Raw genomic sequence first — 22448 nt, 5'->3', positions numbered from 1 at the left:
TTGACATTTGACGAAGCAAATGAGACCCTGAATTAATTTAATAATGATAATTAATACGGACTGCTATACAATTTCCATCATACATACGTAAATAGCAAAAGTCGGTCATTAGACAACAACTATTCTTAGGATTAACTTTGCTCCCTGTGAAAAATCCTGGTATTTATTTCAACGTATAAATCATAAAGGTAAAAAAAAATGCATTTTTCTTCTAAATTCTTAACTATCTAGTACTGAAAAAAAAATACTTCCTTATCTAAATATAATTATTATTAATTTAAATATAAAAAATATAAAGCACTCATTAAAAAAAGCTGGTCCTGCTTGTGATCTCTCTCCGGTGGTGTCGGATTGCCGTCTCATCGGGCTACGAGAGTGAAGGAATAGTGAGTGCACCTGTGTCCAAGCAAATGTTCGTGCACTATAATATGTCGTGCGCAGCTGGCTGATCTTCGTGGTAAAAATAGAAATATTTTGTATTTCTTTTAATCAGAAATCTACCCCGTTGCAATGGACCGGGCCCAAGAAATATTTGTTCAGGCTCTGAAGCATCAGATACCTATGAATGAAGTGATAGATCGAGGGGACTCCGATGTTCAGCAGTTCTACAGTGGGGCCACCGTGTTCGTGACAGGCGGCTCCGGCTTCCTCGGCAAGCAGATTATAGAGAAACTATTGAGGTAAGAGTTTGTTTAGTAAATGGGATCTTAATGTGGATCTTAAAATACTGCCTGGTTTCCACATAAGGATAAAGCTTGCCTATGGTATTTGCAAAATCACATGACTTTCTATGTGCACAAGAATTTCTTCTTTCGTTTTCCTTCAATTCAAACCTCTCTTTATGATACTTACCTAGTTGTACTGAGTATATTCTTGGACATCAATGACTGAATAAAGAAGAAGGAAAACATCTTGAAGAAACGTCATTACGAAATCACCAAAATGTCTTGAGGAAGCGTGGTGATTAATGCTTTTGCAGAGAATGCATGAAAAGAGGCCTGTGCCTTGCAGTAGTATTATCCAGAAAGGTTGATGATTAATGATGTACACTTCTCGTCAAATAACAACCAGATAAAACGATTATGTGTTACAAATCTTTTTATTATTTCAGATCATGTAACTTGAAAAAGATGTTTGTGCTTCTGAGGCCGAAGAAAGGGAAGACCATACAGGAGAGACTCGATTATTTGCTAAAAGATCCAGTAAGTAGAACATTATAAGACATCTACATCTTTCGTAAAGGGGATTAGAAGCCACGAACTCTGCCAACCGGTCTTACCAAGTAAGGAGTATTGTGTTGCCCTGGTAACTGGATTGGTTGGTGTTAGTCGGCTTTAAAATGGACTGTCAACCCATTTACCCGCGGTACCCGATGGTAAGACTACCCCTAGCAACTGCTGAAGATGTTCAAATGACTGCCGAGGCCCACTATTTTTAAAACGTGCCTTCCGAAACTCGGAAGCACTCGTGACTTCTTCTTACCAGCAAAAACACATAAGAAGGGCGAGCGTTTCGGGGGCTGTCCTTTATAAATTTGACCTCCAAAAACTGCTTATTTTCAGCCTACTTTGGATAAATGATAATATCTTTATATTCTGTCTTTTCCTACAGGTTTACGACTTCCTTCGCGAAAAGAAACCGAACTTTCTGGAGAAGTTAGTTCCACTGGAAGGTGATGTAGCTGATGTGAGACTCGGTCTTAGCCAAGAAGATTGGACTCTTCTCACACAAGAGGTAAAGACTTAATTATAAAAGACTAGCTTCTGCCGGCGGTTTCACCCGCATCCCGTGGGTACCTCTGCACGAACTCGGATAAAAAGTAGGCTATAGCCTTCTTGGATAAATGGGCTATGTAACCCTGAAATATTTTTTTCAAATCGGTCCAGTATTTCCTGAGATTAGCGCGTTCAAGTAAACAAACAAACTCTCAGCTTTACAAAATTTGTATATTTATATTACTTACCTACTTTACAACTACTTTACAATATATTTTGATCCAGTTATAATTAGTCACTGTTCACTATGACGCACGCAAATGTTCCGTCTGGTCTATTCGTTCTAGTAAACAGTAACACAAGTGGGAAAGTTTTCTAAAATTTTCCGCAGAATGCAAATTTTGTGCGTCGGCACAAATCCATATTATTATGGTCTTGTATGTACTAACGCGTACATATTTTTTGTTCTCGAACAAATGTGTGCAAATAATTATGGTATCTAGATTGTAGTCCTTTAATGGCAATGGGTATCGGGTTGCCCGGGTAACTGGGTTGAGTAGGTCAGATAAGCTGTCGCTCCTTGCCGGATGGAAGCCGATCCCAACATAGTTGGGAAAGGCTCGGGCGATGAGTAGCCTTTTAATATATGATAAGGCAACTTTTGTGCTCGAGGGTGATTCGCAGCCCCAGCGGGGCCCAGTAGGGCCAAGGCCTGCCGGGGCTGCGGGTTGTTCGAAAGAGATACCCAGCCCTGGTACATAAAAGGTCTACGACGGAACACGACGGGTTTTAGTCAGTAAGAGTCTGACACTCCCTCACCGCTGCTAACCCACAGCGGGAGGGGTCATTTGATGATTTTTGACGTCGTTAAAAAAAGTGTGGTTCTCAGGATTATATTTTGGTATATTTACAGGTGGAGACAGTATTTCATATGGCAGCAACAGTCCGGTTTGACGAGCCTCTCAAAGCTGCAGTCGTCACCAACGTAAGAGGGACCAGGGAGTGCCTTGCGCTTTCGAAGGAATGTGTCAACTTCAAGTAAGTTTCATCCTTACAAATACATAATATTAGGGGTTAAAGTATGAAATTGCCGTTTTATTCTAGTAGGTTTTTGAATTGCCATAGAGTCTTCATGGTTTGAGGTTTTCGAATGGAACTTTTTTCACGTGGTTTCTGTGATGTTCTTCTTTTAAAAAATGTGAAACATTTGATTATCGATGTTCAATTGTTTTTGTTATTCAACTTAAACAAGAAAGATGGATACTGCGAAAATTTGAGTAATTTTTGAATATGAGTTCCGACGCGGGATTGAACGGCAGAAACAGCCCGCAATATCAATGCTGCATTTGAAGAGGTGTCTGCTAAAGAACGCGCCGTGCGATTTTGGATTAAACGCTTTCGTGGTGGAAACTTCGACTTGAAGAACGAGCCATGAGAAAGACCGCCTGACAGGTGATTAACGAGAAATTAAGAGAGACGGTGAACGCCGATCCTAGTCAAACTACCCAGATACCCAGCCGAACACCGAATAATGTTGAAAAAATTAGCAGTAAAACAGCCACGACTCATGAATCGACCTTCACCGCTATTGCTCCATGACAACGCGAGGCCTCATACAGCAAAATAAACCGTTTTAACTCTTCAGGAACTGCAGTTGGAAACTATTCGTCTTCCTCCATATTCGCCAGACCTTGCTCTAACGGACGACCATTTTTTTTTGTGATTTGGACAATTATCTACGTCACAAGAAGTTTCTTCCCAGGAGGCAGAACAAAATTCTTTCACACTGTTTGTGCAGTCTAGATCCTCAGAGTTCTATCGTAAAGGCATAATGACCTTCTTATTAGATGACCGCAATGTATAGATAATAATGGCAACTATTTTGATTAAATAAGTTTGTTAAAAATTTAAAAAAAATACAATTTAGGTTTTCAGTACAAATCGGCAATTTCATACTTTAACCCCTATTACAAGTGCGAAAGTAACTGTACCTATATCTTTATGTCGCGTTTTTATGCAACAACTACTGTAATCTTTCGAAGACTGAACCGAAGTCTGGAGCTGAACAGGGGCTACTTTTTATTAGGGAGCGGGAAGAATTTCTTTCGGATGTAGTTCAAATCTCAAGATTACAGCTGGCTCCATCAGAAAACACTTAATACAAGCTAGTCTCATGAGTAAGGATTTAATTCAACGTTGCATTTTTGTAACCTACTTCCCAAAAATATGGTTCTCGATTCGAATGTACTTTTGTACGCTTTTATTTTTTTACCCATTTCTTCGTCTAAAGACTACTACTTGTACTTTAAATTATGCTACATAATTACTTTATCTCTTTACCAGGAACTTCATCTACGTCTCTACCGCATTTTCCCACGCTACTTACGATCGCGTGAACACTGAAGTTTTGGACCAGTTCTACCCATGTCCAGTACAGCCAGAAACTATCATCGGTATGGCAGAATCTATGGAGGAAGATCGCCTGAATTCCATCACTGAAGAGTAAGAATTCTTGAGGAAGGACTTATTACCTGCCTAGCTTTTTTTCGCCAACTATGTTGGGGTCAGCTTCCAGTCGGACTGGGAGTAGCTGAGTAGCAGTGGACCTCACGGAGCGACTGCCTATCTGTCTTCTTTAAACCAGTTAGTTACCGGTGTAACCTGATACCCCTTGGTAGGTTTCACCGGTAAACAGACTTTCTGGCACCATAGCCTTTAGTAACACTGAGTGGATAATTATTAATTTATTTAGTTACATTCTCATCATTAATATACATATGAGCGACTGTTTGAGAACATTCTTTTTTAATTTATTTACATAAATAAATGTGCTTTCTTCATTCTTCTTCCTTACTTCATTAATGTTGAAATACTAAATAAAAAGTTTTGTATTTCAGTTTGATCGTGGGCTGGCCCAACACATATACGTTTACAAAAGCGATTGCTGAAGAGTTGGTGAGGACGTATGATCCTGACCTTCCCGTCTGCGTTGTCAGACCACCTATAGGTAAGATTTTCATAACCTGTTTGTTTAGATGTTAAAGCATAACACAAGATTCCATAAAAATTTTCGCGAGTAAGTATTTGTACGCAAACAAAAATGTGTACGCGTGGGGGCGAGTCCACAGGTAGTATGTGTTTGCCTGCAAATGTTGCTATTTTATTTAAAGTTGAGGATATTTTAGAATGCAATGTTACTCTTTGCTAGACTGAGTAGATTAGAAAAATAATGTGTAGGTGTGTCTCTTTACGCCAAGCAAACAACAAAGGTCCTACAATAAATAGTTTACCGTATATGCCACGGGTAGATTGAAAATATTTATGTTTCTTTTTTGGTATTTTCCAGTGACACCTACTTATTATGAGCCCACTCCCGGTTGGATGGATTTATCCGCTCTTTCTGGACCTACAGGGGTAAGTCTCCCTATAAATAAACGATTTGGCCTATTAATATACCTAGGGAAGTAAGGAATGATTATTAACATTATAGGAAGTTTGAAAGAGTAACCGAAAAACTATGTGAAAACCAGCTGTCGTGGTAAGGGCATGTAATACGGAGGAATGAGAATCAAGAAAGGAAGGTTTTGAGCATGAATATGGAACGGGACAAGAAACGATGGATGGATCGTGTGAAAGTTAATATGGCTGGTGATGGCGATAGGCGAGAGATTATGACAGAAGAAATGAAAGACAATGACGATTATGATGATAACGACCTACCCTCGACGCTATTTTTTACTGAAAAATATGTACCGTTAATTTCATTTCATTTTTGTTAATTGAGGCTTTGGATACTCGAAATATGTGTGCGTGTTTCCATAATTTATCTTAATACGACATTGTTCAAATAACCTTGCTTTTTCCGCAGATCCTCGCTGGTATTATAATGGGTTTTCTTCACATTTTCTACGTGGATAAAGATTGCAAGCTGCCGTTAACGCCGGTGGATTACGTAAACAATGCGACCATAGCTGCAGCCTGGGACGCCGACTTGAAACGAAAGAGTGGAAATAAAGACATACAAGTTTATACGGTGTCTAATAACGATCATTTTATTACGTGGGGTAAGTTGGTTAACTATAAATAGCTGATAAATAAAACCAGCCAAGTGCGAGTCGGACTCGCGCACGAAGGGTTCCGTACTAGAGCAAAAATGAGCAAAAAAATCACGTTTCTTGTATGGGAGCCCCAACAATATATTCTATTCTAGTTTTCAGTATTTTTTGTTATAGCGGCAACAGAAATACATCATCTGTGAAAATTTCAACTTTCTAACTATCACGGTTCATGAGATACAGCCTGGTGACAGAGGGACGGACGGACGGACGGACGGACGGACGGACGGACGGACAGAGGAGCGAAAATAATAGGGTCCCGTTTTACCCTTTGGGTATGGAACCCTAAAAAGCTAAAAAGCTAAAAATAAAACAAGGCGTTATAAACTTTCAAGCTGGGGTCGATCAATCATAAGGTTCAGTAATGCTTGGCTGGAGGTCGGTCCGAGGATGGGTGACCATCTTGTCATGACGAGTTCTTCCGTGTTTCTAAAGGCACGAAAAATTGGTAGATCCCAGCTGTCATATAAACATTTTTAACACTCGTTACGGGTAGGTACTCAAAAGCCAGAAAGTCTGACAACCAGTCTCATCAAGGGGTATCGGGTTGCACGGAAAACAGGGTTGTAGAGGTCAGACAAGCAGTCGCTCCTTGTAAAACACGGGCTCTCAGCTGCATTCAGTTCGACTGGAAGCCGACTCCAACATAGTTGGGAAAAGGCTCTACAGACGATGTCTTTCCTCTACTTCTTTTCCCAAACACTGTTTAGAACACTTCGCAATCTTCTTCCAGATTTCATAGGAGTGATCTTGCGCTCAGAAGGCAAGAAGTCACCGTCACCCAAAGCGGTGTGGTACTGCTGGCTGATAGAAACTAACAGCAAGCTCGTCTTCTGGGTGATCTCGTTCTTCGTGCATTACATACCGGCTTATATCATGGACCTTGTGCTTGGTATACTTGGAAACATGCCGAAGGAAATTAATTCGTAAGTATAGTGATATCCTCCTATCCGATTATCGGCTACGGCGGCTGTTCTCATGTAAGGAGATTAGCCAACTGCGCAGGACATATTATAGTGCACAAGCATTTGCGCAGACACAGGTGCACTCACTATCCTTCACTCTCATAGCACGACGACAATCCGACACCACCGGGGAGAGATCAGGCGCAGGACCGACAATTATGTGCTAAAAATTCCAAGCTCCGTGCTGCTCTGTGAATGTTTCTAAAACTCAAAAATCAATTTTGGTCTGACCCGGGATTTTTTTTCTAAGAATATAAAGCTGAAGATTTTTTTTCCTTGAACGCGGTAATCTAAGGAACTAGTGGACCGATGTGAAAAAATATTCCAGTGAATTTTCTCGGGTTTGTGAAGTAGATCACTGAGTCCAAAACTGTGAGTAACAAGCATGTTTTATTTTTTTATTTACTTACCAAGTTTTTTCAATTATTACAGATTCGTAGCGGTGTTCAGAAAAATCGATAAATTCGCTCTCATTTACCACTACTTTTTATCCAACGAATGGTTTTTCAAAGACCACAATGTCCAAGAAATGGTATCTAGAATGAGTCCAGCCGACAAAGCTATTTTTAACTGTGATCTTAGAACTATTGACTTTACTGAATATGTAATGGTTTGGGGTGTAGGTATAAGAAAGTATCTAGTTAAAGACGAACTGAAAGACAGTGAGCTAGCTTACCGAAAACAGCAAAAGTTGAAAATAGCAAATATTTTATTTATTAGTTTAAATGTTATTGTAGTTTTAAGTTTATTTTATCAACTATTTAAAGTTGTTATTTGGTTATTTTAGATGTTATTTAGATATTAAATAGTTATTTATGAATTTGTGCTTTTACTATTTACCTGACTAGCTTAAGGCCGTGACTTTGTCTGTGTGATACAGGATGAAAAGGTAAGTAGAAAATATAGTTCTCGTCTATTCAGTAATTTGTACTTAAGAAATGTGGAAACGAAAGTACTTATATAACTACATATATCTTCTTACTGTAATGAATGCTCTTTCCTCTCTTAAATCGTTCTGGAATAGTAGCAATAGTTTCGAAGCAAAAAAAGGGATACTTAATTCAGTGGGTATAAGAAAGAAAGAAAGAAAATAAGTTTTATTGCGCAAAATATAAGACGCATAAATGCCCTTAACAAAATGAGCATAACATCGATAAAAAGATAAAAAGAACATAAAACAAATTTAAGGGAAAATATGCGTCCTAAAGCGCGCAATACGGCCCTCGCTCAGCATAAGGTTTTATTACTAAAAGTTTTAATTTTGTTTGGTCATATTGTCATTACCTAATTTATATTATCCTGTCGAGGGGGTTATGTAAAGGTACCCCACACAAGTTATATAATTACCCATAATTACCTACAGAATAAAAGAAAACGAGATCAAGAAAAAAAAAACAATACCTAATTTTATGCAGTTTATTTCTTTGGTATACTACCCGTCTTAGGAATAATCTAACTAAAGTATAAGAGTCTTCTTAAAAAGTTTAAATTATTTCTTAATGCATAAATGAGTCTTTAAGTATAAATTAAGCATAATGTATATAGGATAGCAAAGATATAACTAAATATATAATATCTATCGATTTTTTGTGCAGTTCACAGCTGCCAATTTTGACTGACAGAATTGTCAACTGCATCAAAAAACGGTCAGACTATACTAGATTTCATAAATATGTAGGTACCTACAGACGACAAACTAGCATACATTTAATAATAATATACAAAACTTAAAACTAAATTGTACTTACTTATAGCAAAAATTGGACCAATCAAGAAAAGTAATTTCTACTAATCTAGGTGATTATTGAATTAATGTGTCACTTGCTTGAAAGATAGGTACAAAGGTCATGAATCTGTAAAATTTTACTAATCGAAAATTAACCTTCCACTATTGTGAGAGGGTTGAAAATCTATTGAAGAATTTTGACAGATTGAGGTAGGTTGATGTGATGTATGAATCTTAGATTAATTTTGGAATGAGCATGGTAAGCTTAAAAATATGACTTTAGGCTTTGAACAAACATACAAATATATTTAGTTTAGTTGGAGGGATTTTTTTAACGATGTCAAAAATCATCAAATGACCCCTCTCGCTGTGGGTTAGCATCGGCGAGGGACTGTCAGAATCTTACTGTCGTTTTCCGTCGTGGGCCTTTTTATGTGCCACTGCCGCGGTACATTGCTAGTAATTAAAAAAAACAGCCAAGTGCGAATCGAATTTATAAAACATCAGGTTTCTCTAAAGAAGCAATCTAAAATATTTATATTCTAGTTTTCAGCATTTGTTATATATAGGTCAATTTTCTTAATACTTTTGACCGTGAGATTCTCGCGGTTTGAGAACACCAACAATTTGTGCATACGTTTCTTCATTTTGATTCACTTGTCTTGTATTCTTTGCGGGGTCCAATCGAAGTTCTGCATACAATAGGGCACTGGTTGCCTGTAACAAAATAACAATTCAATATCTATCTGTTTTATATTGTAAGGCCTGAATGTAATTACCATATATGTACTGAGAAATAAATAAATGCTATTCTATTCTATCACTAGGTAAATAAGAACGAAAATGAATGGATTGTGTCAAAGTAGTTATGGTAAGAAAGAATGTTACTTGCGAGATGACGGCAGATAGAAGAGTATGGAAGGAGAAAACATGCTGCGCCAACCCCAAATAAAATTGGGATAAGGGCAGGAGGATGATGATGATGTTATATATCACTAAATATATCGGGTGTGTCGATTAGCCCAAAGAAAAAAATAAAATAGTACGTAAAAATAAAAAAAAAAGCTTTTTTTCAAACAAAGTAAATAGAATAAAAATGTGCGAGAATTAGAACACCATGAGAGAGAACCAAACCAAATTAGAACACCATGAGAATAAGAGTCAGTCATTACAAACAACGGAAATTCTCCCTTGAAAACTGACAGCTGGCAATTGGTCAAAACATTCGATACTCCTTACTTTATCTCTGCTTTACACATGATGTAGTAAATTATGAAAACGAAAAATTAATCCTATGGCTAAACCACTGAATGGATTAGGATATTTTTTTGCAATTCACCATAGAATATCATAAAGTATTTAAGTGATAGGATATAATGTGATTGTGAACGACACACCCGATATATTGGAATAATATATGGACTTTTTATCCATGTACAGGAAGTAGTAACAAAAATATACTTACATAAGTTTCCAATTCCAATTCTTGTACTTTTTCCTGCTTAGGAGATTTCTTGTGACGTTTTTTACAAACTACATATACTATTAAAGCTACAATAACTATTATTCCCACAAAGCCTGTTGCTAAATAGTATTTCGTTTTGTTTGTAAATGGAGATAAGGAGTCATTTTCCATTGTACTTGGTTCGTTATAACTTGGTTTATCGACTGTCATCTTGGCATTGCTAATCTCAGTTGTCATAAGGGCAGTCGTTTTGGTAGCCGTATTAGAGATGGGAGTAACAGTGACATAAGAGGTCGGTTTGGAAGTCGTAGTGGTTGTCGGTTTGGAAGTCGTAGTAGTTGTAGGTTTGGTAGTTCTTCTCGTTGTCGGTTTGGTAGTCCTTTTCGTTGTCGGTTTAGTAGTCCTTTTCGTTGTAGGTTTGGTAGTCCTTTTCGTTGTCGGTTTGGTAGTCCTTTTCGTTGTCGGTTTGGTAGTCCTTCTCGTTGTCGGTTTGGTAGTCGTAGAGGTTGTCGGTTTGGGAGTAGTGGTTGTTGTCGGTTTGGGAGTGGTAGTTGTTGTCAGTTTGGGAGTGGTAGTCGTTGGCGGTTTGGTAGTCGGTTTGGTGGTCGGTTTGGTAGTCGTACTGGTTGTCGTAGTAGTAGTCGTACTAGTAGTCGTACTGATTGTCGGTTTGGTAGTCATAGGTGGTGTTGAATAGGGAGTCCTAGGCGGTGTTGAATAGGGAGTCTTAGGCGGTGTTAGATGGGGAGTCACAGGTGGTGTCGGATAGGGAATGGTTCGCGGTGTCTGTTTGGGGTAGTTTGGTGTCGGATTCATTTTAGTATTCAAATTGTTATTATATGGATTAGCATTATGTCCGTTATGCGTATAATAATAGTTGTTATCTGGTTTTGGAGGTGATGCAGGTATTTGAGTACTATTTCGATAGTCATCATGATTATTATAATTGGGCATATCAGCGTGGTTAGGGTAATTCGGAGCATTCGGCATATTCGGAAATTGATGTGAATTAATGGGGTTTTCTGAAACAAAAAAAAAAATTAACAGTAAAAAAAATAACAGAAAAACACTAACACTTTATCGCTCGATTTTCTGATCAATCTATTTTCAGGTTTTGCGAATTTAATAGAAAAAATTTTACGTTACATGCATACTCGTAGGTATTACAGAAAAATACAAAAATGAAATGTTTAGTCGTAACTCAAGTTTGTACCTATTATGTAATTATAATAAATCTGTAGAGAGGTCAATTCTGTACACAGGGGGTGATTAGTAATCGATAATGATACCAAAAATGCAATCATCAGTAAATTCTTTGTCTGTCTGTCTTTCTGTCTGTCTGTATGTATGTTCGTTATGGAAACAAAAACTATTCGACGGATTTTAATGAAACTTAGCACGAATATTCTTTTTATTCCTGGGCAGGTTATAGGATACTTTTCATCACGCTTCAATTAATAGGGGCAGCGCAGTGATGGGAAATGTTGGGAAAACGGGCTAAGCTTAAGCTTCGGTCGCTTGTGCAGCCTTAGTGGTTAAAACTAAGTAGTAATAGGCTAGGTACGCATAGATTTAGATAATTGGATAGGATGGTGTTCATTATTTCTTACTCTCTTTGCACAAAGTCCGAATCTAACGCGGACGAAGTCGCTGGCAGAAGCTAGTTTTGTAATAAATATGTATGTCTTACCAATTTCTTTTTCATTAGGTTTTATAATATGTACCAACATAGTATTTTGCCATACATGACGTTCTACGATCGTTTGCTTATCGTCCGTAGTTATTTTGTACGCCACACAAAAAAAGATCATTCCATTTGTAAAATCATCAGTTGAAATTTTTTGAAATTGCAACGTCTTTACTCGATTTTGCCACATTAATCCTATCTGTACGTTTTTATACGTTCCGTTATCTGTAAAAAGTTTAATGGTCTATATATAAACTACAAACACTTAAACATGTATTCAACACTCGTCTAAAAAAATGTGGCTGCAAAACGGACCTTATTTCAACGTCATAATCTTTAATTTTTTTAGACAAGTGTTCAACAGACGTTTCAAAAATGTTGTAGTACGACGGTTAAATTTTAATAATTCATTTATATCGTTCACAATCACATTATATGAAATGCGTTAATATACAGAGTGCTGATTCCGAGTTTTGTAAGTTTACGCGCTCGATACGTAATTATAACTTGGCTGAAGTAAAGAGTCGTATGCTACATGACATGATTAGAATATAGCACGTTCATTCATTTTTCCGGATAATGACGTTTACTATTTCGCAAGTGAGCGCGTTTATAATACAACCAAGTGTCGATGACAGCCTTTATGAAATAAATATGTCAAAAATGAATACTACATAATTAAGTTGTATTATAATTTACGCATCGAGAAAGTTAACTTGCAAAACTCGCACTAGGCACTCTGGTTAATACCTATATGTCGATTAAAACAAAGAAAAAAGAAAAATACGTAAAAATAAAGAAATGATTTTGAAAAAAGAAACATTTTTGTAAATAAATTAGTAAATTGTATTTATGAAGAACTCACTTGTACATTCGAATGGCTTTCGATCAGATTGAGAATAATAGATTTTTTCTGTGTCGAATTTGCCTGAAACAAAAATGAGTTTTTCTAAGTACCACACCTCGAGACTTTCAAAAATAAAGAATAGAGAAGAATCTCTTTAACTGCTTTCTCGAATACTTGTGTAACAATACAAATAAATAAAATAAATAGCCTTATACATATTTCTTGCTTTTCAAATTACAATTTCAATACAAAAATAGTTGTGCATTCAAAATAGATTTAAAAAGAGATTTAAAATTAAGTGATATGATTAATTAAATATAAATAGGAAAAAAATATAATAAGAATAATTCATTGGTAGATTAGCATAACAATAATTTGATTGTTATAATAATAATTTTACATATTTTTAGCAAGAACCCTCTCCATGAAAGGTAAAGGCCTCCTCCAGAGAAGTCCAACAATACAAATAAAAGTAGAAAATACGACACACTGAAAATAATGCTATTTTTACAATTTTTCTTGTGTCTTCACCAGCTCCCGTGGGAACTACTACTCGTACCGGTATAAAATATAGCCTATTTCACTCGGGAAGAGTGTAGCTTTCTAACAATGATAGTATTTTTCTAATAGGTTCAGTAATAGGTATAGTGTCCAGGGTAGAAATATTGAAATAATATTTAGTCCGGATACGCATTTTTTCTTTTTTTAATTATACATAAAATGACAAAGATACAACGCTTCAAAAATTAGGAGTTTTACGTCGCAGAGATCAGAAAATTGTAGCACTTTGTGACGTGACACTCAACTATAATACGCTATATCTTAATACCTAAGTTCTGATCCAATTTAAGAAAGAAAAAATACGTATCGCTTAATTTTGGACAATCTACAAGACGGACTAATTTTTTTTTTAGGAAACTAGCCTATTGTGGAGAAATTGGGGTACATACAACGGGTTTCCCCTTTATTACATAGGTAGTATAGATATATAGATATCCCTGCATAATATGAATTCATAGGTACATACGGGTTTCATTATTTGGCACGAAAATAGTGTATGGTTCCGTTGTTCTGTCGTAATCCCGTTTGCCGTTTGTTTGGGATATTATTCTGCTGCTAATTGTTGTATTAACATCAAATGGAAAAACATCCATTTGAAATCTTGTTCTTTCGGCCACGACTTCTGGTATTTTTAAATTTTCAACATCTGTAATTTACGCATATTTTTATTAACTATTTACTAACAGCCAGTTTCTTCATCAAAAGTAAAAACCAAAGTATGTCATAAAGTAAAAGTAACGGTCAAATTAGTTTTTTCAAGGCTAAAGTGACAGCAAAACTAATAGATAAAACGAATTTGACTGTTACTTTTACTATATGACATTACTTTGACTTTTACTTTTGATGAAGAAATTGGCTGTAATAGAGCTAACTCTTCCACATAATTTTACCAGCGCCCTGGATAGCACCATAATATGTCTAGCCTTTTCACAACTAAGTATATTTAGGCCGGCTAACAGCATAACCGGATGCAGCTGTGCACCAGTGTTTTACATGGAGCGATTGCCTATCTAACCTCCTCATCGCAGTTACCCGATCATCTTTTAACTACCCTATGGTGAGACTGGTTGTCAGACTTTCTGGCTTCTGGTCAGACCAGGGCCGCGGTAACATGCGTGAACATATTGTTATCACGATAAAACGACTTGAAATTAAATACCTATATCCGGTGTGTCCTAGTCGTGGTGGCCTAGTGGACAAGGAAGTCGTGGTGGCCTAGTGGACAAAGAACCAACCTCTCGAGTGTGAGGGCGCGGGTTCGATTCCAGGTCAGGCAAGTACCAATGCTAGATACGTTAAACTGTAGGTCCCGGCTGTCATTGAACATCCTTGGCAGTCGTTACGGGTAGTCAGAAGCCAGTAAATCTGACACCAGTCTAACCAAGGGGTATCGGGTTGCCCGGGTAGCTGGGTTGAGGAGGTCAGATAGGCAGTCGCTTCTTGTAAAGCACTGGTACTCAGCTGAATCCGGTTAGACTGGAAGCCGACCCCAACATAGTTTGGGAAAAAGGCTCGGAGGATGGATCCGGTGTGTCCTACCTAATCACATTAAATCCAATCACATGTACTTTATGATATTCTATGGCGAATTGTAAAAAAAATAACCTAATCCATTCAGTGGTTTAGCCACAGGAGTCATTTTTCGTTTTCATAATTTACGACATCATGTGTAAAGCAGAGATAAAGTTAGGAATATCGAATGTTTTAACCAGTTGATAGCTGTCAGTTTTCAAGGGAGAATTTCCGTTGTTTGTAATGACTGACTCTTATAATAATTATTTTTTTACGTATTTTATTTTTTTCTATACTTATTAAACAGTATATTAACGTATTTAATTTAATGTGATTTTGTACGACACACCCCATATACCCTGGAGACAAAGTTTATGAATTCTGATGAACACAATAAAAATCTCAGGACGCAGGTAGAACAAAAAAAAAAATGGTTTTTACTTTGATTCCAATAATGACTTAAATTCCTGGGTCTCTCAATATCGTTGTTAGCCTCACAAGTAAGAAAGGAATATAAAATCTTGCAATTTATCCCTTGACCTGCAACATAAGAAAATACATTTGTTTTAAATTAATAGATATGTTACTGTAAAAACCCGAATTATGGTAAATCCTAAATATGAGTTGGTAAATGTAGGAATTTAGTATAAAGTTACGATTTTTTTGGACTTCTACCATTTCAATTCAATATAAGCTAGGTTTTACCTCCACATCTACATCCCCAATAAAATATTTTATTAATATAACTTCGAAATAAAAATCATTTAAAAAGTTAGAATTTTGCGTAAGTTTTTGACTAATGGTTACTTAAAACAAATGACAATCATTGTTTACATTGGTAAAACTAACATGAACTGAATTCGAATATGAATAGTCCGAAAAAATCCTACCTTGATAATAAATACTTACATATACCAACTCATGTCGGTAAATCTTAGGTTTTACTGGAAAAACTTAGGATTTACCATAGTTCGGGTTTTTACAGTAACAGATATAAAATAAATTAATAAAGTTAACAGACAAAGTATGACTAAATATGTTTTTAACGTTAGTTTTCAAAGTTCATAAAAATAATACGTCCAAGCCAGATTTAGGCCACGGCGGCGGTTCTCATATAGGAGATCAGCCAGCTGCGCAGGACATATTATAGTGCACAAGCATGTGCTTGGACACAGGTGCACTTACTATTCCTTCACTCTCATAGCGCGATGGGACGGCAATCCGACACCACCGGAGAGAGATTACAAGCACGACCGACATTAACGTGCTCTCCGAAGCACACAAGTTCGGGGTCTGGGAAGGACTTCTTAATGAGGGAACTTCACTGTGCTTTGCGCAGCTGGCTAATCTCTTACAGCCAATTTCTTCATCAAAAGTAAAATCCAAAGTAAAGTCTAAAGTAAAAGTAACGGTCAAATTCGCTTTTTCTATTAGTTTTGCTGTCACTTTAGCCTTGAAGAAACGAATTTGACCGTTACTTTTACTTTAGACATTACTTTGACTTTTATGTTTGATGAAGAAACTGGCCGCAAATCTCCTAAGAACTCCAAAGCTCCGCTGATTCACCTTTTGGTAATTATAAAATCATACCAAATATAGTTGTGGAACAATTGTTTGATACATATGTATTCATAGCAGCGTCATCGTAAAAGTTTCCTCATAGGAAAACTGAACAAAAACATTTATTTTTCAAATTGAGTGTAATGTAAATCATACTGTTAAATAAATAGATATTTTATGTCATTTATAAATATAGCAATTAGCCACTAACGAATCGTTATTATATGATAACATAAAATACTGCCTCGTTGGTCCAGTGGTCGCAAGCGCGGCTGCTGTGCTCGAAGTCTCGGGCTCGATTCCCGGGTCGGGCTGAAACCGCTTTGTGGGTTTTCTTAACCCTTATGTGAGTGACGAGGTACCCGGGTACCTTTTGCATATACATATAAAGAAAAGTATGTTTTACTCTCTGTAGGTGGCTGTGATTTCCTGAGAGCTCTTAACTATTTATAAATTATATATTTTTTAATCTTTCAACCCAGTCAACTATTTACAATGTTTTGTGGAAACCAAAACATAATATAAACTCACAACAGAGTGACAAGGTACCCGGGTACCTCTTTATAATTTGGTATTATATATGTTTTATTTCTATAAAAATTACAAATTCTTGGTTTATGCAGATCTTGTACATCTTGGACGAGTTACTGCATGTTCATCACAAACTGTTTTTTTACATTTAGTGCAAGCTTTTCGTGATTTTGTTTTGGCTTGCGTTTGAGTTCTCTGCATATGTAGCAACTTCCTACGACTGCAACACGCCCTGTAGAATCTCGTCAGGTCCGACTTACAGAAGTTGTAGATCCAGAAGGAATCGAAAGCCTAAGTTCGTATGTCACAATGGATTTTTTTTATCTTTCTTCTATATTTTTACCACACAGTTGTAGACTCAATGATTTCAAAAACTTTCTACGTCTGTCACTCGAGACAAATTGTGTGTTATGTTCCGTGTAAATGGTATATGCTGCCAAAGCTATTGCAGCTATTGCTATTGCAGCAGCATATATCATTTGCCAAAGCTGCTATATCAATAATATTATAAAAAAAGTGCTAAAGGCCACCGATTCGCTCTGTGTTTTACGGTGTATTCTGCTAACAACTTATCCAAATTGTCCACTTCACTTTTGGTTTTGTTATATTATAAAATTATTTCTGGCCTATCACTTTCAATAACAGGTGACAAGTGCATTGATGACAACATTATTACTGCTTTATTCATTTTGGGTACATAGGAGCACGCAGTTACTTATTTTCTAAAGGCGAAGTTAGAAGCATAAATCACCCTCTCCTTGTGTGCTTGCATATTTGGAGGAAGAAACCGTTTACCGTTCTAACTAGTGTCATGTTCCACGAATTCAAGGAATGAGCCAGTTGAAGAGATAAAAAAAAATATCCGTAGTTACATTTAGTCCTGAATTGTTATATTTAGCCAAGAGATCTAACACGATGTATTGAATGGATTCAAGTGTTTCTTGTGCTTGTCCGATCGTCAACTGTTTAGCTTAACTAAAATAATAATATTCAAAGTGAGGGTAATTTTAAAACAGACCTTGATTGTTTACATTACGTCTAAACTGTATGAAGGTACCCGGGTACCTCGTCACTCTAATAAAGGTGTTTTATTCGTCACTCACATAAGGGTTAAACTTTCACAAAGCAGCCCGTAGTTTAGGTGATTGATTCACCCGTGCATCGGAGAGCACGTAAATGTCGGTCCTGCGCCTGATCTCTTTCCGGTCGGATTGCCATCCCATCGGGTTATGAGGGTGAAGGAATAGTGAGTGCACCTGTGTCTGCGCAAATGCTCGTGCACTATAATATGTCCCGCGCAGCTGGCTGATCTCCTTAAGTGAGAACAGCCGCCATGGCCGAAATCGGCCGTGGACGCCATTATTTACAGTTTAGGTACACATTTGTGCTACGAAGTCTTATAAGAGCCGCCATTATGTTTGGCGAGAACTAAACCCATACGAATTACTAGCTGTTCCTGCGGTTCCACCCGTGTCTTTAGAGAATTGCTCTCTCTCGGCCAGTTTCTTCACCAAAAGTTAAAGTTAAAGTAATGTCTAAAGTAAAAGTTACGGTCAAATACGTTTTTTCAAGGCTAAAGTGACAGCAAAACTAATAGAAAAATTGAATTTGACCGTTACTTTTACTTTAGACATTACTTTGACTTTTACTTTGGTTTTAACTTTTGATGAAGAAACTGGCTGTTAGACTGTTTATTTTTTGCATGTAAATAAAACAATGACAAAGACACTAAGCAAGCTGTTGATTTGCATCCGTGCAATATTCAAGGACGTAATTATGCTACTGATTAATCTCGACCCAAATCAACAAAAAAATTGGTACGTATTTTTTTTTTTCGGAAATCCGTCAATGTCACTTAGCCGTATTTAGACTCGGCGCGTGTGTTACTGGCCTTAAAGCCGTGCTATCACACCAAGCATACGCAACGCTCATTGACAAATTTCATACATAAAATTAGGTTACTTCTGTAATACTATGACACTACTATTTCCCGTCTACCGTAATTCCAATCGATTATTTACGTATTGTGTGTCAACCTCCTGAAATATTGCACAAATGCAAATCAACACCTTGTATTTACCGACTCCATTTCGGTAGGCTCTTACGTAAAGATGAACTCAATTTATGTAAAAATATTTTAAGAAAAATGCTTAAAAATCAGCGTAGGTAAACACTATACAACAATAATGACACTTACTTACAGTCAGTTTCTTCATCAAAAGTAAAAGTTAAAGTAATGTCTAAAGTAAAAGTTACGGTCAAATACATTTTTTCAAGGCTAAAGTGACAGCAAAACTAATAGAAAAATTGAATTTGACCGTTACTTTTACTTTAGACATTACTTTGACTTTTACTTTGGCTTTAACTTTAACTGGCTGTAAATCGATTGAATTTATTATTCGAAGAAGTAGTTTATTTGTTTAATACCTACCTATGCATTTGTGTAGATATAAACTCCTGTCAAGATTTTTTACCTAAGAAAGTGCCTACTCGAATGGAGTCTATATAATATAGGGGTAATTTTTAACATACCTGTCGTGTTATAGCTTATTTCGTACCGATCGATATTTGCCGGGATATTTTTCAAATGTTCCGTCGCGTTCAATGTGCCAGTTTGAGCTAAAAAAGAATGGTTATAATAGTACAAAAATCATCATCATCTACCTAGCTAGCCGTTTGCCTCTACAACCCAGTTACCTGGGTCTCAATTCTAATAATCTAATAATATGTCAATTGAATCTCAACAGCAGTTTTTGGTTGGCCATTGGTTTGCCATTGATATGCCATTGGTCTATAGGGTAGTCTGATTGCCAATCGTATTGCAATCGCAAATCAATTGCAGACAATATGATTCATTATTGAATTACAGAAAGATAAAAACGTTTATTTAAAACAAAAAATTGCAGAATGTCACATACGCTTCAATCGTAATTGAGTCGTGATTTAATCTCAATTGGATATCAATCGTATGTCACTTAAGAAAAATTTGCATAATTGAGCCTTGGGCCCGGGTACACTATTGGTAAGAATTAAAAGGAATCCAATAATTATTTATTTTGTGAGCAAGAACCGTGCCACAGATTAAAAGACAGCTTTCAATAAAAAAAAAAACATGGCATACAAATTAGTTAATCATCAATGCCACCGACAGACTTGATACAAAAAATGCTCAACTTAATACACCCCGCTACTTGTATAAAAATTTAAAATAACTTACCGTTAACAATTGTTTGAAATACAATGGTGACGAAAAAGAATACCCAAATATGGATCATAATTCAATTGTTTTCTTCTGAAGACTTCTAGCAAGTTAAGAGATCCGTAGTGTCTGTGGAAGATATCATATTGTGGTCATCATTGGTCTACTCAGGGGCCCGATTCTCCTAAGTTAATAATGTAAAAATGTAATAGAAATCGAATCGCAATATGATCGCAATAGCAGTTTTTAACATATCGGGCATTCTGCAACTAATATAAGACCAATCGTATTCCAATGACATTCGATTGGTCTGCTACTTATTTTGGTGATTTTGGTCTATACGGTAGTTTTCTCTACAATCATATTGCAATCGTAAATCATTTGCAGACAAAATAATTCATTATTGAATGACAGAAAAGGATAAAAACGTTTATTTCAAAGAAAAAATAGCGGAATGCCACATACGCTTCAATCGTAATTGAGTCGGGATTGGATCTCAGTCGAACGTGAATCGTATGTCACTTAAGTAAAATTAGGAGAATCGGGCCCCTGGCCACATGCCGAAGTAATTTGTAAGTCAAAATCGTTTATTCAAACATGGCTACCAACTACAAAACAGCACTTTTTAAACGTCAGAACTTAACAAAAGACAGCCCTCAAAACGCCCACCCTTCACCACTTCCTATGTGTTTTTGCGGGGAAGAAGTGGCGGAACAAACTCCCCAAATATTGTGGTCTTCATTGGTCTATTCAGGCCACATGCAGAAGCTGCCATGAGCATCAAAGGATAAACCAAAAAGCAAAAAAGTGGGATATTAATGGCCAGTTTTAGTGGTAAATTAATAAAGTCACTGATAGCCTATATGCTTATAACTATCAGACTATAACTGACACTTTATCGGTAACGAAATGAAAGAAACTTACCACATTAATACATCAATGTAGAGGTAAATATGTAAACTTCATAGATTCATTCTCTTTATTTTTGTGATCAAAAACACAAAGCAAACGAGTTGAAAACACAATTTTTCCCAACTTTCTCCGCACTTTGAAAACCTTTACACTGAAAGTATAGTTTTTCTTGTATACCTATCTTTATTATTACATTATTTATATCACAAAAAATAAACAAACATAGGATTAAAAACACTCCGCTGAGTACATATATAGAACTGAAATAAAATGTCGAGCAATGATATTAAATGAATTACACATTAATCATATTGACATATTTTCCTCAACAGCTAGACCGCAAAGTATCGGCGGATACCTAACAAATAAAATGCTTTGTTATTGAAAAATTATTAATAATTGGAATAATAATTGATTCATTCGTGTTGTTAGGCCTAGGGCTTATTCATCAGTCAAACATGTTTGCGTTAAATTCCAGTCTAATTGGATGCAGCTGAGTACCAGTGTGTCACAAGGAGCGGCTGCCTATCTGACCTCCTCAACTCAGTTACCTGGACATCCCAGTAGGCACCCCGTTTTTTTTAACGACGTCAAAAATCATAAAATGACCCGCTGTGGGTTAGCAGCGGTGAGGGAGTGTCAGACTCTTACTGACTAAAAACCGTCGTGTTCCGTCATAGGCCTTTTATGTACCAGGGCCGCTCTCTCTCGAACATCAACATCTCTTTCGAACAACCCGCAGCCCCGGATCCCAGTACCCCTTGGTGAGACCGGCTGTCCGATTATCTGGCTTCTGAAATCTGACTGCTTAACCTAATGATCATTCAACCCGTGCAGCTGTAGTTTAGCCACTCGATAGATAGCTTAGCCCCTGAGATCCCTTTTTTTTTAACGACGTCAAAAATCATCAAATGCTGCCCTCCCGCTGTGGGTTAGCAGCGCTGAGGGAGTGTCAGACTCTTACTGACTTAAACCGTCGTGTTCCGTCGTAGGCCTTTTATGTATCCCACCTCCTCCAAGGTTTTACTACAGCTTGAGAATAGACAAAGGCTACTTTTTATCCGGGTGCTAGAAATAGTTTCTTCAGAACGCGAGTGGAACCGCTGAGAACAGCTATTGTTAAATATTTTTTCTTTCTACATATTTATAAAAAAGTCTTTACATAAAACACACAAAAATTGAATCGAATCCGTGACACTCGATGCCAAATCAATTACTTAATTACATATTAGTCTTCTTTTGAACTTTGAACAGTTTTCTTAATGACTAATTTTGTCTGTTAACTTTTATTATAGGTACTTTTAAGGAAAAAATAAGGAAAAAATATTACATTAATATTGTCGGTTAAACATTTGAACTTCTTTTGGTTACCTACTCTTCAAAACAGGCTATCTTCAAACATAATAGGTATAATATGAAAGCAAGTATCAATGGCTGACTATACTCATTAATTTGCTGGTGGATCTACCGAGTACCGTAGTGCCCTACAACCCTAATGTACCTGTGACGTTACACTCCTTTCTTCTTTTTATGTACTCTCATATATTGTAGTTCCCCTACCATAATAACGTAATATATATAGGTACGTACTTACTGCTCCTATAAATTACCTTATATCCTACCTTATACTTCACTACAGTCCCTATCTTACTC

At 36.6% G+C, this 22448-nt stretch overlaps 2 protein-coding genes across 2 annotated transcripts; one reads left to right on the top strand and one right to left on the bottom strand.

The window, feature by feature from the left end:
- Nucleotides 1-23: 23 nt before the first annotated feature.
- On the top strand, nt 24-7648 carry LOC110377724 (fatty acyl-CoA reductase wat). The gene is made up of 11 exons (XM_064042524.1): nt 24-188; nt 494-680; nt 1112-1202; nt 1612-1734; nt 2629-2753; nt 4059-4217; nt 4613-4722; nt 5062-5129; nt 5584-5779; nt 6564-6756; nt 7228-7648. The coding sequence occupies exons 2-11, from the start codon at nt 511-513 to the stop codon at nt 7580-7582; spliced, it is 1590 nt and encodes a 529-aa protein (XP_063898594.1). The 5' UTR covers nt 24-188; nt 494-510; the 3' UTR covers nt 7583-7648.
- An 894-nt stretch (nt 7649-8542) lies between these two features.
- On the bottom strand, nt 8543-19339 carry LOC110377746 (mucin-2). The gene is made up of 7 exons (XM_064042749.1): nt 19217-19339; nt 15035-15133; nt 13548-13727; nt 12539-12601; nt 11677-11898; nt 9987-11008; nt 8543-9238 (listed from the first exon to the last, which is right to left on the bottom strand). The coding sequence occupies exons 3-7, from the start codon at nt 13672-13674 to the stop codon at nt 9101-9103; spliced, it is 1572 nt and encodes a 523-aa protein (XP_063898819.1). The 5' UTR covers nt 13675-13727; nt 15035-15133; nt 19217-19339; the 3' UTR covers nt 8543-9100.
- Nucleotides 19340-22448: the final 3109 nt, after the last annotated feature.

This window comes from Helicoverpa armigera, chromosome 29, assembly GCF_030705265.1.
Source record: "Helicoverpa armigera isolate CAAS_96S chromosome 29, ASM3070526v1, whole genome shotgun sequence".
In the NCBI taxonomy this organism is placed as follows: domain Eukaryota; kingdom Metazoa; phylum Arthropoda; class Insecta; order Lepidoptera; family Noctuidae; genus Helicoverpa; species Helicoverpa armigera.
This window is presented reverse-complemented; position numbering and strand designations above follow the sequence as displayed.

Excerpts from the sequence above, each read along its gene's own strand:
- LOC110377724 (XM_064042524.1), top strand. The coding sequence starts at position 511 with ATGGACCGGGCCCAAGAAATATTTGTTCAGGCTCTGAAGCATCAGATA. Across the intron at positions 4,218-4,612 it reads CTGAATTCCATCACTGAAGA|TTTGATCGTGGGCTGGCCCA; the intron begins GTAAGAATTCTT and ends TTTGTATTTCAG. Across the intron at positions 6,757-7,227 it reads ATGCCGAAGGAAATTAATTC|ATTCGTAGCGGTGTTCAGAA; the intron begins GTAAGTATAGTG and ends CAATTATTACAG.
- LOC110377746 (XM_064042749.1), bottom strand. The coding sequence starts at position 13,674 with ATGGATGTTTTTCCATTTGATGTTAATACAACAATTAGCAGCAGAATA. Across the intron at positions 11,899-12,538 it reads AAAGCCATTCGAATGTACAA|ATAACGGAACGTATAAAAAC; the intron begins GTGAGTTCTTCA and ends AACTTTTTACAG. Across the intron at positions 11,009-11,676 it reads ACCTAATGAAAAAGAAATTG|AAAACCCCATTAATTCACAT; the intron begins GTAAGACATACA and ends TTTTTGTTTCAG.